General features: G+C 48.2%; 1 protein-coding gene across 2 annotated transcripts in view; it reads right to left on the bottom strand.

Annotated features, from left to right (window-relative positions):
• Positions 1–15,453, bottom strand: part of HTR2C (5-hydroxytryptamine receptor 2C) — a 438,632-nt gene that overhangs the window by 54,434 nt on the left and 368,745 nt on the right. For both annotated transcript variants that reach the window (XM_075916247.2, XM_075916246.2), the window contains exon 4: positions 1,382–2,008. In XM_075916247.2, coding sequence (XP_075772362.1) covers positions 1,382–1,766 — 385 coding nt within the window. In that variant the 5' untranslated portion in view covers positions 1,767–2,008. The remainder of the gene's footprint in view (positions 1–1,381; positions 2,009–15,453) is intronic.

Genomic DNA, 15,453 nt, shown 5'->3' with positions numbered 1-15,453 from the left:
CACACACAAAAGGATATAGTTGGGTTTTACCCCTTCAGGATGGTTCTGTTTGGGGCTAATCCACCTCCGCAAGAGCTTACCCTTCTTCCCTGGAATAGAGCCTTTGGGGCGTGTGCCCCTGCTCGTGGAAGCAGATGTACTGCTATGAACGCGGGGCTGTCTTGTGAAGGAAGTGAAGTGAGCAAGACTCCCCAATTAATAGCATCAAACACACCCCAAGCAAGCCAGTGGAGATTTGATCTAAGCAAGATCCTGCCATTCCTCCCCACTCGGGTGCAGGCTGAAATAACACTGGGCCCCACCACAGGCTGTTTGGCCTGTGGCCTTCAGGGATTTGTCACGTGTTCAGAACGGGGATGGCACATCTCTCCCCGACGGTGCAGGGTGTTTCTCAAGGTGTGACAGGTTCTGGCTGCAGCTGGCCAGGAGGGATCCCGAGGAGTAGCGGGGCCGAGGAGGTTGACAGACGGAATACAGACACACACCAAGCAACGCCACAGGCTCCCGCCTTGGAATGGCTGGGATGCCCCTACACTGTCGGTGCCTGCTGTACAACCCCGGGGAGGGTGTTCAATAGGGAAGGTGGAGACCGAGCTGGGGCCCCGTTTAGGGTGCAGTGGAATTGCGAGCCTTAGGCTGGCTCCACTGAGCCGGTCTCGCACTGGAGAAGGGAGGAGAGACAGCCCAGCCTTTACTCCGGGGTCTCTCCAGAACCCAGAGTTGCTGCACCCAGGACAGAACCAGCACTTGGTGTATCCGGCCAGAAGACATGTATCGACTCTTGTGGCAGATCAAGTAGCAGATTTTTAACACCCATGGGCCAGTTCTATTCCCTGACTCACATGAGTCACCCGAAGATGTGGCCCCACACGTCTTTTGTTCCAGTCGGTTCTCGGAAAGCAGCTATAGTTCTTCCTGCCCTCATGCCCTAGTGAAACCAACGCACGTTCATGGCACTCAGCACCTCGTAAGACCTGACTTTAGAGCCTCGCTTGTCTCACCACAAGACAAGTGAGCTGGTCTGGCTGGCGAGGCATTGCTGCTCTTTTCTGGGTAACATCGCTCTATTCTGGGTTTTACCAAACCCATTTACAGCAGATCCTTGGAGAAGGAAAAATATTCTCCACCAGCGCAGTTCTCGATCAGCACTTACATTTTTTTACACTGACAGCTTGGGGCCATAAACAGTTTCCAAAGGAGCATTCACCTCCCCCTCGGTAAAACTAGAGTGAGAATAGCAAAGGCCATTGTTGACTCTGCATTTATACTCCCCGGGTTACTTATGCAAATGATACAAACATCACGCAGCCATTTACGGTGGCCTCTGACACTGATCTGTCAACTATGTTCGGTTGAATGGTGGGAAACGCGAGTCACTTACCGTACAGAATTGTAACGAGGGAAACGGGCATGACCAGGATCCCCACCAACATGTCTGCCACCGCCAAAGACATGAGGAAGTAGTTGGTGGCGTTCTGTAGTTTTTTCTCCAAGGAGACAGCCATAATTACAAGGATATTCCCTCCAATAGTCAGCACGATGATCACCAGAATCAGGAGGGCTGGCCAGTTCTTTTCCTTCATGGACATGCGAGAGACTTCTCCCCTTTCAGAGGTGTTAAGAGGGTCAGATGTGGGCAAACTCTGATTCAGAGTCAAATTGCTGCTTAAGGGCCAAGCCATCAGACCACCATGCAAACTAAAATCTAGCGTCACCGACACCGTCGTTAAGCTGACTAATATCCCAGTGCCGCTTACAGTGCTCATTATCTCTCACTTAATTATTCTTCAGCGTTAATTTCTTTTTCAAATGGAGGGTCCGAGGCAGCAACCAAATTTCACAACACCAGAGCCAGAAAACTCTTGGATCTTCCATTGTGGACTAGCCCTTACAGAAGTTGGAGAGAAGCTCTTCTGGATTTCCTCTGATATGGTGTTTCGTGACCACTGGTTGGCCGCCTTGGGACATGAGGTTTCATACTGTTCAGCTCATCTTCACATCCAGCATTCTGCAAAGAAAAGAAAAAGGCATCTTCTTTTTCACTGAAGCCACAGAACCCCCAAACGTTCTACAACCCCATGCAAACATCATTCTCCTCCTGATGGTTACAATGTTCCCCAGACTGCATGTCATTTCTCTGGTGGGGACAGAGCAGGCCTATAAATATGGGGGGGGGGGAGGGGGGAATCCAATCAGTGTGTTCTGGCTAGTTAAAAGCAGATTATTGCCAATTAAAAGTATTCAACTGATTAAAAATTAAAATGAAATGAAACCAGCAAGAGCAAGTCTGAGACATGTTTCAGCTGATCGCCACTTCACCGATCTGTAGTCCCACATGCAGAGGTAGCTGCCCAATGCTAGAAACACATGGTGGTTGCCTGGTGAAAGCACAATATGAATTATCATCTCACCGGAGGAATTGGGATACATCTGGCCCGCAGAGAGATGAAGGTGTCATTGAAAACATTAGGGCCAAAATGGTGATGACGGCCGCAGTAAAGGAGACGATCTTTTGTGTTTGTTTTGACAAATGTGTGGTCAATCAAAGCCGACATGGAGTCTCATCGGACAACATCGCTGTCAAGCTTAGCAAACAAACAGACAAAACCCAGCGGAGGGTGAGAGACAAAACCTGGCTGGACTAGACCAGTATTTCTACACTTGTCTTCAGCCCTTCGAATGCCTTTGTGAGCAGGAGGCAAGCACACAATCAATTTGGGGCCCAAGTCCTGTTCAAGCTGGCCTGGCGCCCTGCGACATCAGTGCAGCGCAGCAGGTCCGGATCAGCTGTTTGTTGTGGACATCTGTTTTCAGGCCAGAGCGCCTAAAAGTCTGGTTTTGCAATTGACAGGTTCTTTTTTCGTAAATCGTTTCAAGCCAGAAGGGGCATTTGAACTAGCTGGGCTGACCTCCTGTCTCAGACAGGCAGAGAATTTCACCCAGCAACGCCTGCTCTGACCCCACTAATTTTTTTTATGATCCCAGGGCAGCTAGAGACACAAGCATGCCGGACATGCTTAGTCGAATTGGGGCCTTAACAACTCAATTGTTTTAACCACTGATCCCGCACCAATGAAACCAAAGGGAAACTGGCTAGCTTCGTAGGAGCAGGCTCCTACTGAAACATCAAATTTCATAATCAGCAATGAGAAGAAACTATGAAACAAAGTGCACGAAGCATCAGCAACAGGAAATACAGTTTGCTTTCAGCACATTTCTCAGCTTCTTGTTATCCCCTACCGCATGCAAGTGATATTACATCATCATGGAAAAAATAAGGACAGATAAGCCACTCTAATATATTGTTTGCTGGTGATCCGTCACTTTGCTATCCAAGGATCAAAAAGCTAAATGTAATTTACAGAATTAAATTAAATGTTCTGTATGTGCTCAGAGTTTCACAATAAAATGTTCAGCGTTCGCCGTGGCTTGGGTTACTTACTAATCGGTTTCACGTGGAAAAACATTTTTTTAATTAGCAGAGTCTATGGTGAACCCAGGCTTGCTTCTGAACTAGAGCTAATTCCTTCCAAGGGTCTGCAGACTTCATCGTTAACGAGAAGTCTGGGCAATTTGCACAGAAAATACTAGTGCAGAGGCAAATAAAGTAGCAAATCACTAGTAAGCACTGATTTACTTAACTGTAGTGCTCTACAAAATCCCCAGTGACTTACCAGTAAATTGCAAAATACTTTCAGAATATTTTTATGTAGCACAATATTCATATTAAAATTATGCAGTGCTCCTCACTTAATGTTGTAGTTATGTTCCTGAAAAATGCTATTTTAAGTGAAACTAAGTTAAGTGAATCCAATTTCCCCATAAGAATTAATGTAAATAGGGGTTGTTAGGTACCAGGATTTTTTTTTCCGGCAGACAAAAGGCTATATATGTACAGTATAAGTTTTAAACAAATTATTTGGGGGGAGGGGATATTTACTCCTTCCATAACACAAGAACTAGGGGTCATCAGATGAAATTAATAGGAAGCAGGGTTAAAACAAACAAAAGGAAGTATTTCTTCACACAACGCACAGTCGACCTGTGGAACTCCTTGCCAAAGGATGGTGTGAAGTCCAAGACTATGTGTGTGTTTGAGAGACAGAAGCAGACAGAGACATGCATTGCCCTTTTAAGGACATTGATCCCACTTCATGTACACTGCCCTTATAAGCAGACCAGGAATTCCTGACACAAGACTCTGGAGCTGTGATACCCTCAAGGCCTCAGGAGCCAAATTAGCAATCAACATGACCCAAACATCGGTTCATTGCCTCCCTCTATGTATTAGTCTCACTGCAAAATAACCAACCAAGTGTTCTGCAATTGGTTAATGGCGTGGTAAAAGCATTCTGATTGGTTAATTAAATCACACAGTGTTTTAACCTCATGTGCTGCAAAGAGCTGCAGGAAACACGTACGAGAGAGCCATGCCGCTCCTACGCCTCAGGCTGAGGATCTTGGTTCCAAAGCAACGGGGCCCTAAGCCCAGGCAGTGTTCCCAAAGGCCATTGCAATGGAGATAGCGAAGCCGGTATCTGCTAACCATTCACGTCCCATTGCCACTCTGACCTCGCTAACTCTGGTCATGCTAGCAAAGCAAGCAGGAATTGCCCCAAATTTCAATCGGAGAGTAACTCGGCCACGTTTATTGCTGCTGCAGTGTGTGACACGATCATATTACAGTCCAATATATCACTCTGCCGAGAACGCAACGGAGCACATTTGGAACGGATTGGAAAGAAAATGCAGTGGGTTAAACAGAGACGTAGAGCGAATGCACCATTGTGAAGAACTGGTGCGAATGCTTTCCTGACACCCGGAGCACATGATCTCAAGAAGGCTCAGCAAAATGAGGTCTTGCCTGGAAGACATCAGGATCATAAGTAAAAGGCAACATTTTAGAAGGGAAGCAGCCAACTCAGTGTCAGACTAGAAACGAATAATGTGGGTGAAAAAAGGGTCAGAGGCAGAATTAACATTTCCTAGGAAGAGAAGTCTTCAAGGGAAATTAAAAACGAGGAGCAAAGAATCTGAAACTCAGGATTATTTTTCATTTTCCATTTTCAAATTTTATCAACGCTCCCATCACATTAAATATCTTGGGCGCTAACATAATCCCAGCCCAACCAACTTAATGAGAAAATCTTCCAATCCTAATGAGAAAATCAGGCCTTGAACACCAAGAATCCAGGCAGACATCCTCCAGCAGGGAGCTGTGCCGCGGGTTTTGTGAAGCAAAAGCTCCCAACACCAAATCAACCAGGACAACAGGCTGGGATGGACACGAAGGGCACCTTGCTACGTCACATGTCCAACTACACATCCAGAAGGAAACTCTTCCGTGACCAACCTTACACACCACAGCAGGCGCTGTTCGGGTACGTCTACACTAGCCCCCAGTTAGATCTAGAGAGGCTAATGAAGGTGACCGAAATTGCAAATGAAGCGCGGGATTTAAATTTCCCACGCTTCATTAGCATGTTCCCTGCTGGTCGCCATTTTAGAAATTGACTAGCCCGAAGTAACTGCCCGCGTCTACACGCGGCAGTGAAACGGGATTCTGAATTAAGGCCCTAACTCCAATTAGCTGTTATTCCTCCTGCAATGAGGTTTACCAGCTAATTCGAGTTAGGGCTTTAATTCGGAATCCTGTTTCACTGCTGCGTGTAGACGCAGGCAGTTACTTCGGGCTAGTCAATTTCTAAAATTGCGACCGGCCAGGAACATGCTAATGAAGCGCGGGATATTTAAATCCCATGCTTCATTTGCAATGTCAGTTGCCCTCATTAGCCTCCCTAGATCGAACTAGGGGGCTAGCGTAGACATACCCTTATAGACAGACTCTGGAGTAGACAAAAAGAAAAAAAAAACCCACACAGTCCTCTCTTCGCAATTTTCCAAAATGAAGCCGGTTCTTCAGCTACTCCTGTGCTGTGAAACGTCGGGTGCCCAGAGCCATGTTTGATTCCTCTGCCTGCCCCCCGAAGGCAATTTGCATTCAGCAAGATTATTACAATGAGGAGCAAACCGTTTCTCAGCCAGCCCCGAGGAAAGCAGACGCCCCTCCTCGCCTTGGTGCTGCTAATGAGCAGGTCGCATGCACAGAAACAGAGCCTTTGGGAACTGCTTAGCAGGCAAAGGGGGTTTGCAAATCGGGTAGAAGTAGTTCCTCATCTCTTATAAGGAACGATAATTGAACAGTCAAAAATCCAGCATGTGTTCTTGGCCTTCTGCTTCCCTGTACCTGTCAGCAGTGAGAGCTGTGCACATCATTACCGCAAGAGAGCGATCTGCCTCTGAAATTCAGGAAGGGAGTTAATGCCGGATTCAGGGCTGGAAGGGTAAACAATTAACCTTCCCAGCGGGGCTGAGAAACATGGAATTGCACCTTTTCAACCCGGCCCACTAGCTCTTCTCAACAGGGACACGGGGGCACAAAACGGGAGGAAATGGCTTGAGCTATGGCGACGCTGCAGGGCCTACGAGTTTGGGTGCAGTTAGTAGGGAATCGGGTGGAAACCTCTGGGAGGTTGCTGGGCTGACTCTAGCGAACCTGAGTGAGCAGACGGCGGCGAACAGGCCATCTCAAGGGCAGCGTGCTTCTGACAGCAGGAGCCCCAAAACCTTTCCCTTTCAAGTCAACAGAAAGTTCTGCCCAGCAGGCCAGACCTCGCCCCCCGCACCCCTTCAACAGCCTTTCCACCAGAGCGGTCCACTGGTGACAGGAAGGGAGCCTATCGGGACAAAGGACCGTGCACCGGGGGGAGACGACTCTTACATTCTTGGGCATCCCAGTCCTGCTTCTCCACTGACAGCTGTGCATCTCCCGGTCCCCACAAAGGAAGAGGAGAGGGACCAGGTTCTGCAGCGTGCCAATCACATAGGTCTCCTCAGCCCCAGAGCACCCCTGTCTCCATCCCCTATTCCCCAAGCCCAGAATCCTCAGCATTCGATGGGCAAGCCATGCAGAGCTAGCAGGCATGGGAGCCAGGGGCTGATACTTGCCCGTGGCTCCCGCGCAGACAAGAACGTGAGCCACTGGGAAGGAAAGATGGCAAAGAAAAAGGGAGCCGTGTTCTCACCTCACTAACAGGCTTTCACGCTGAATTCAGCTCTTCGTGCTCCATTCCTGGGCACTCCCTTCGGGACTGCAAACCTCCTGCCAGACTGACCAGGAAAAAGGCCATTTTGTCCGTGGGTGATCTTGGGCCAAAGACGTTTAGCCCTGCATGGCTTTGCACACGGGCTTGGTCCTGACCTGTGGAGCACTGGTTTCACTGATGCAGCGTAACTCTGTTGACTTTAGCTGAGTTGCTCCTATTTTCACCACTGTAGCTTCAGGATCAGGACCTGCTATCCGCTGATGGAGGTGTTGCCCTGTGATTCTGTTTCTAACATGTTGCTGTTGCGAGGCAGCATATTCCATATGGGGGGGAGGTGAGACAACTGCTCACACAGAGAAGGGAAACTCGATCGAGAGAAGGTGAATGAGGTAATTTATGCAGAATTCATGTCCTCCGCTGATTTTTTCTTGTCAGATAACAGATCCTGCTGGAGATGCGCTGCGGTTCCACCTTTCACCCACCAGGGGCTGCTGTGGCACCAGAAGAGAGGACAGCTGGCTCTGGGGAACAGCAGCCAGCTGCTGAGGGGGAGGAGGAAGGGAAGGGGGTTGGGGGAGGAGAACATGGGCAGCTGGGGTCACGTAGACTGAGGCAAGGGCCAAGAGCTCGCAGGGTGACAGCATTGAGTCGGGGCTGAATGAGAGAGGGGTTACAGGGGACATGGGGATGGAGGAGGAGGGGAGTCGAGTGGGGGTGCAGGGACAAACGGGAACGGGGCAGTTGTGCCTGACTGAATGGGAGAGGACAGGGGTCAGCTGGGGTCTGCATCAGGCGACTCTCCATCTCCCTAATGATCTTTCCCCCAAAAAAACTCAGCTCCATACTTCTCCTACTTCAGGTTCACCCTTTGGGTCCTTCCCAGAAATTACTCCCCCCTCCCGCAGCCCCTCCATTACCCCCAACTCCACCGGCCCTTCGCACTGCTTCTGAGGGGCGTATGCCGCTCAGATGAATCATTACTCAGCGTTCTGTATTAACATGCCTAGCAAGGGATCCATTTGTCAAAAAACATTTCCCAAAGCTTTTTTGTTGTCTGTATTGTTATAGACTCACTTGCTGACAGGAATTTTGAAATAAATTACCACAATAATTAAAATGGGCATGATTATATTGTGTTCCTTTGACAACTAAAATCGGAAGAATTTTAAAGTGTCAGATGCATAATTGTAATTTTTTGGCACAGAAATCCCCCAGGAGTATTTATTGGACGAACTTCTGCAGATGTGAGAAGGAAGTTTTTGAGTTTCCATAGAGCTTTTCTACAGGTCGAATACATTTGACCAAGTGGGTCTTTGCCCATGAAAGCTTATGCCCAAATAATTCTGTTAGTCTCTAAAGGCATGTCTACACTAGGAAATTATTTTGAAATAATGAAATTAAAAACAACTCCTGAAATAACTGTTTCAAAATAAGCTTATTCCTCAAGGAAAGCAGGAGTACAGATTTTGAAACAGCCAGCTTCTTATCATATATATAATAGCCCAGTGTCTGAGAGTCTGTAACGCTGAAATGCTGGCTGTTCATTCTGGGGGACGCTGTTGCCTGAAATGCTGGCTGTTCCCTCTGGGGGGCGCTGTTGCCTGAAATGCTGGCTGTTCATTCTGGGGGGCGCTGTTGCCTGAAATGCTGGCTGTTCCCTCTGGGGGACGCTGTTGCCTAAAATGCTGGCTGTTCCCTCTGGGGGACGCTGTTGCTGAAATGCTGGCTGTTCCCTCTGGGGGACGCTGTTGCTGAAATGCTGGCTGTTCCCTCTGGGTGGCCTGTGCTGCATGAGGAGTGCGGGGCCCAAACGGCCGTTTGCACCGCTTGCTCCCTCACGGAGGCCCGGCTGAGCGGCACAGAAGTCATCTGAGCGCCACGGTGGGAGAGGAAGAGGGGCGAGGTGGTGACGTACACGGCCAGGGGGCAGGGCCTGGCTGTGAATGTCACCATCCCGCCCCCCCTTTGCCTCCCACCATGGTGTTCGGCTGACTTCTGCGCCACTCAGCCGGGCTGCCGCAGGGGAGCCCAAATGGACGCTTGCTCCCCCATGGCGGCCCGGCTGAGCAGTGCAGAAGTCAGCCGAGCGCCATGGCGGGAGGTGAAAGGGGGCGGGGCGGTGACCATTTGGGGTCTGTGGTCCCCTGAGTGAGAGGCAGAAGGGGGAGGAGAAGAGAAAGAGAGACAGAGAGAGGCAGGAGGCGGAGGAGAGCTGAGAGAGAGGGAGGAGGAGGAGGAGGAGAGGGAGAGTGAGAGACCAGAGGCTCAGGAGAGAAGACCAACGTGGAGGAGAGACCTGAAAATCCCGTCTTTTGACGGGCTAATTGGCTAGTTTCAAAATAATGACCTTGGTCATGTGGATGCTCTACTTGTTACCGTGAAATAAGCGGGGTTATTTCGAAACAACTCCCTGCAGTAGACCAGGCCTGAAATGCCACAGAAAATACTGACTAACACGACTCCTCTGATACTCTCCAGCTCTAAGAAGCTATGTTAAGCCAATAGAGGAGATTTTCCACCTAAGTTCATTTTGCGTAATACATAAACCTTAACGTATAGTGGGGCTGAAGGCGGAGTGTCATACCCAAAATCAGACAATGTCATTCAGCACCGAGAAACTGTTTTCTGGGTTGAAGCCATCACATTATTTTCCTGTTGTATCTTTTAGTAACCATGACACGAAAGACCTCTAACTCCTTCAGCTACAGTCCTCTAAGCATATCACTGTAGCAGAACGTAATTAATATTTACTAAGGAATACTACATATAACTTAAAAATTATCTCCATAACTTTAAACTAAAACTTGTGGCCAAATAAATGTTAGTCTTTAAGGTGCCACAGGACTATCAGCCCTGGTCTAGAGACACTAGGGCTTTATTTCGAAACAACCCTCCTTCGGCTGAATTAATAAGCGGAGCGGCCACATGACCAAGCTCGTTATTTCGAAATAATGGGCCGCTTAATTCAAAATCTGTACTCCTGCTTTTCATCGGGAACAACACTAATTCTGAAACTGTTATTTCGAAATAGTGGGAGTGTGGATGCTCTAGTGCCGCTATTTCGAAATAATGACTCCCCGGAGTAATTTAAACTAATTACTCCCCAGTGCTTCCTGGGACTCTACGTCGAGGTAGCGCATCCACAGTTATGGAGTCTGCCTTGCACTAATTTCAAGGCTTCCCTGGAGCGAGGACATGCTCTTTCAAATTCGTTAAATCGGGAGTTAAGTCAAATTTAGTCATTTAAAAAGTGTCCTAGTGTAGATATAGTCTCACAGATTTTGTTGAGAGTTAACGTCAAAGGGAGCATGCTGGATTCTGAGGCCTATTGTTAGTTCCAGATCAAGAACTGTCATTTAAAAAAAAATAATTCTCTAGACATCAACAGAGCAAATTTGGTTTTGTGTGATCCTTTCTGGGGTGTGTGGGGGAGTCACAAGCAGCTTATTTCTTTGATCTTTTCACCCTGGTGTCCGGAAGCCAGGGTTACATTTCTGTCTGCATGCCATAGAAAAGGGCTGCTCAACTTTGGAAGCCCCGGGAGCCACAACAATACTCACAGCACATGCCGAGGGCTGCAAATTAAGTGTGGTTGCATATACAGGTACATGCAATTATATATACAAATATATGCAAATAGCTTCTTTCACACTGCCGGGCATGAGCACAAAGATTAAGGCAAGACTACACCACACGCAGGCCCCATTTAACTCAGTTCTGCTGATATTAATACAATGCAACATTTACCCGATTTCCACCCATATGACAGCACTTTTAATGAGCAGTGACAGTCCAGGAATGGAACTACGACAACGCTATCACCAGAAGACCATTCTATTGACTACTTTTTTGTGCTGGCTCCCACCTGCCGGCCGTGTGTTGAGCCCCACGTAAACCCAAACCGCACCGCGGGCCGCAAACAAACGGGTCACAGGCCATGTGTTGAGTAGCCCTGCTACAGAAAATGCATGGCTTCTAGAAAGTGAGGGTTGGGGAGGCTGGACGCCAGAGATGTCCTGCAAGGCAGATTCAGTGGGACGCTAATGTTCTTATGTACCTAAGTCTGTAGTAGCGGGGCCTTGGTGGGGATGGCAGGACTCTCAGAAAGGACAGCCTTTGATGCGCCAATGGTCTTGGGATCAATATAATTTTTTCCTGAGACAGGCGACTACAAGCTGTATTCACACACACCCCAACTTCTGCAAACCACAGGAAACAAAGGGTAGGAATAAACGGTAAATTTTCAGAATGGAGAGGGGTAACTAGTGGTGTCCCCCAAGGGTCAGTCCTAGGACCAATCCTATTCAACTTACTCATAAATGATCTGGAGAAAGGGGTAAGCAGAGAGGTGGCAAAGTTTGCAGACAACACTAAACTGCTCAAGGTAGTTAAGACCAAAGCAGACTGTGAAGAACTTCAGAAAGATCTCTCCAAACTAAGTGACTGGGCAACAAAATGGCAAATGAAATGTAATGTGGATAAGTGTAAAGTAATGCACATTGGAAAAAATAACCCCAGCTATACATATAATATGATGGGGGCTAATTTAGCCACAACTAATCAGGAAAGGGATCTTGGAGTCATTGTGGGTAGTTCTCTGAAGACATCCACGCAGTGTGCAGCAGCAGTCAAAAAAGCAAACAGGATGGTAGGAATCATTAAAAAAGGGATAGAGAATAAGTCGGAGAATATCTTATTACCCTTATATAAATCCATGGTACGCCCACGTCTGGAATATTGTGTACAGATGTGGTCTCCTCATCTCAAAAAAGATCTACTGGCATTAGAAAAGGTTCAGAGAAGGGCAACTAAAATGATGAGGGGTTTGGAATGGGTCCCATATGAGGAGAGATTAAAGAGACTGGGACTTTTCAGCTTGGAAAAGAGGAGATATGATCGAGGTCTATAAAATCATGAGTGGTTTGGAAAAAGTGAATAAGGAAAAGTTATTTACTTGTTCCCATAATATAAGAACTAGGGGTCACCAAATGAAACTAATGGGCAGCAGGTTTAAAACAAATAAAAGGAAGCTCTTCTTCATACAGCACATAGTCAACCTGTGGAACTCCCTGCCTGAGGAGGTTGTGAAGGCTAGGACTATAACAGGGTTTAAAAGCGAACTAGATAAATTCATTGAGGTTAAGTCGATAAATGGCTATTAGCCAATATGGGTAAGGAATGGTGTCCCCAGCCTCTGTTTGTCAGAGGGTGGAGATGGATGGCAGGAGAGAAATCACTTGATCATTACCTGTTCTGTTCCCTCCCTCTGAGGCACCTGGCATTGGCCACTGTGGGCAGGCAGGACACTGGGCTAGAAGGACCTTTGGTCTGACCCAGTCTGGCCGTTCTTATGTTCTTATGAAAGATCGCACCATTCACGCAGAGAATCCCCGAAACTTACCCAGGACCCCACTTGTAACTTCATGCTCTGTTGAGATTTTCCTGAATGGAGGCCTAGAAAACGAGTGCTTGCTTTGGCTCTACCAGGGCAGGGAACCGATTTTGGGTCAGGGGCCACTGACCCATAGAAAAAAAAATCAGTCGGGGCTGCACACAAGTGAGAAACAAGAAGAAAAAAAATCCCAGCCCCTCACCAGCATGGGCTCACCAGTGCTGATGGGAGCCCTGAGCCTTATGGGCCGGATCTAGGCAAGCCAGGGCTGCATCTGGCCCTTGGGCCTTGGGTCCCCCCCCCCCCCCCCCCCGGGTAACACCCTTTCATAGCAGGTACATTCTCCAAAGTTGTTCTGTGCCCCCCAAAATAGTCAGGAAGATTATTGCAGGTCTCCTAGAAAGGACAGTAGATTAGAACCTAAGAACATAGGAACAGCCAGGCTGGGTCAGACCAAAGGCCCATCCAGCTCAGTGTCCCGTCTGCCCACAGGCGCCAGTTCCAGGTGCCCCAGAGGGAGGGAACAGAGCAGGGAATCCTCACTGGACCCCTCCCCTGTCGCCCATTCCCAGACAAACAGAGGCCAGGGAGCCATCCCTCCCCATCCTGGCCAACAGCCACCGGTGGACCTAACCTCCATGATGATCAACATAAAGAACCTTTAACGGAATTTCAGGGACATTTTACTGAAGAAAACTTCTTTTGGTGCAGCAAAGTATTTAATGACATGCAAAGTAAATACGAATAATCATTATTTGCTGTAAGAGAAAAACAGATTAGTTTAAACCTAGAATTAGTTCATTATATTTCTTTGGGTTCTAATTATGAATCCCTATAATTCCTTCTCAAAACCAATAGCATTAATTTCCCTCCCCCATCTTCCCTAATACGGGGTCAATAAAACAGTAATTTATTTTCAAAGGGGGGGGTGCCTTCAAAACAAAAACTCACAGCTTACTCTATCCTCAATAGGCAGGACCAGGGTCTCTCTCCTTCAGTTCATAATCCTGAGCAATGCTGAGCACCCAAACACACACTCACCGCCTTTTACAAACAGACCCCGTGTGAGTACATCTGCTACTCCACTCAAATATATGATCAGTGCGTTGTTACGATTCAGGGTCTGATCCAACCCCCAGCCATTGGTATTTCATTAATGGAGCGTTGTTACCCTTTCTTTTTTACACACGTTATCTAGAAGAAATAGCTGGTAACAATGTAATGACCTCTCTGTCTCTCTCTCTCTCTCTCTCTCTTTTTCCATGATAGTCACAGTGGCTTGTGTGGCAGCACATCGGGGTCCCCCAATCCTGCAGCCCCGTAGCAGCAAGAACCGACTCCTCCAGCCAGTAGAACAGGGAGGGGTTTATTGCTTCTCCAGGATACAGCACAGCACAGACGTGATGTGGTTACAGGAGTCAAGGCCAGGATGCCTCAGACCCATGAGGTTAGGGGGTCCATTGCCCCCCACTTAGACCCTCAGTCCTCTGGTTAGGTTGTTCCCTTCATTTTTTCCAGCCAGCAACTTCCCCTGAACACTCCCTTCCTTAGTTCCCTCGCTGCCCTCAACTGGTCTGACCGGTTGAGTCTTTGTCTACGTGACTTAGGCAGCCCACCTGCTGGGCAGTGCTCACAGGCAGAGGCCAGTAGGGGTCATCCACAGCCCAAGCACAGCAACCAGCAAGGTACTGACACTACATCACAACATGTGGGTGAGTCAGTGGGAATCACACATCCCAGAGCAGGGGGCACCGGGTTACAGAGCAGACAGCCCCCCACCCCGCCACTATGTCACAACTTGAAATTCTCCCCTCTACAGAGAGCACGGAATGGTGATGGTTTGCAGACAAACATCTGGCTTGCCAGCCGACTCCAGCTTGATTCAGGAAGCACCCCTAGTGAGGACCTGAGTCCCACTGAACTCAACAGGAGGTGAGCAAATGGAGACAGTTAATCAGCTTTCCTGATTCCAGGCCTCTGTGAGCGTTCTGTTTTTTTTTGTTTTTTTTGGGAGGGGGTTGTTTTTTGTGATGAAAGGAACCACAGTCATGCTGCCCCTGGAGTGACTCTCACTCAAGTACAGCTTGGAACATTTTCATTCCAAGTCGATACGAACAGCCAGACTGGGTCAGACCAAAGGTCCATCTCACCCAGTGCCCTGTCTGCCCACAGTGATCAAGGCCTGGTGCCCCAGAAGGAGTGAACAGAACAGGGAATCATCAAGTGGTCCCTCCCCTGTCATCCATTCCCAGCTCTGACAGACAGAGGCTAGAGACACCATTTCCACCCATCCTGGCTAACAGTCGTTGATGGACCTAACCTCCATGACTCTATCTAGTTATTTTTTGAATTCTGTTAAAGTCCTGGTCTTCACAACATCCTCTGGCAAGGAGTTCCACAGGTTGACTGTGCGCTGCATGAAGAAATACTGCCTTTTGTTTGTTTTAAACCTGCTGCCTATTAATGTAATTTGGTGACCCCGGGTTCTTACGGTTATGGGAACAAGTAACTAAAATAGCAATAAGAGAATGCACCATTTTGTTGAAGCCAAATATTTTTGTGGTGAGGCACCTGTTTCCACGAAATTTCATTCAGGAAGGCTTTTGGGTCGGGGCAGGAGACATCACGAGAGGGGAAGTTAAGGCACGGGGAGACGAGAGACCAAAGCGCAAACCCTGCTCTGCTTGGTTTGAATGAAAAAGCTTTTGGCTCAAGCAGAGATATAACCAGAGCCCTCCCAGTCCCGGCCAAGCCAGAGCCCTAAGCACTAGGCTAGAACACACACCGGCAGTTGCACGGCAAGGGTTTGTTTTTATTCCAGAGTGGAACAAAAACACATCTGGAACCGTGAAACTTGGCATGAAATGAAATCGCCGCCCTGTGGTCAGCTCCTCCTTTCAAGTCCCTTCTCTTCAGCAGACACAGGAATGGCTCATTTTCCAGATAATCTCCTTA

The sequence above is a fragment of the Pelodiscus sinensis genome, chromosome 13 (assembly GCF_052426305.1).
Source record: "Pelodiscus sinensis isolate ZL-2025 chromosome 13, ASM5242630v1, whole genome shotgun sequence".
Lineage (NCBI taxonomy): Eukaryota > Metazoa > Chordata > Testudines > Trionychidae > Pelodiscus > Pelodiscus sinensis.
Note: the sequence above shows the minus strand (reverse complement) of the source record. Positions and strands in the feature narration are given on the sequence as shown.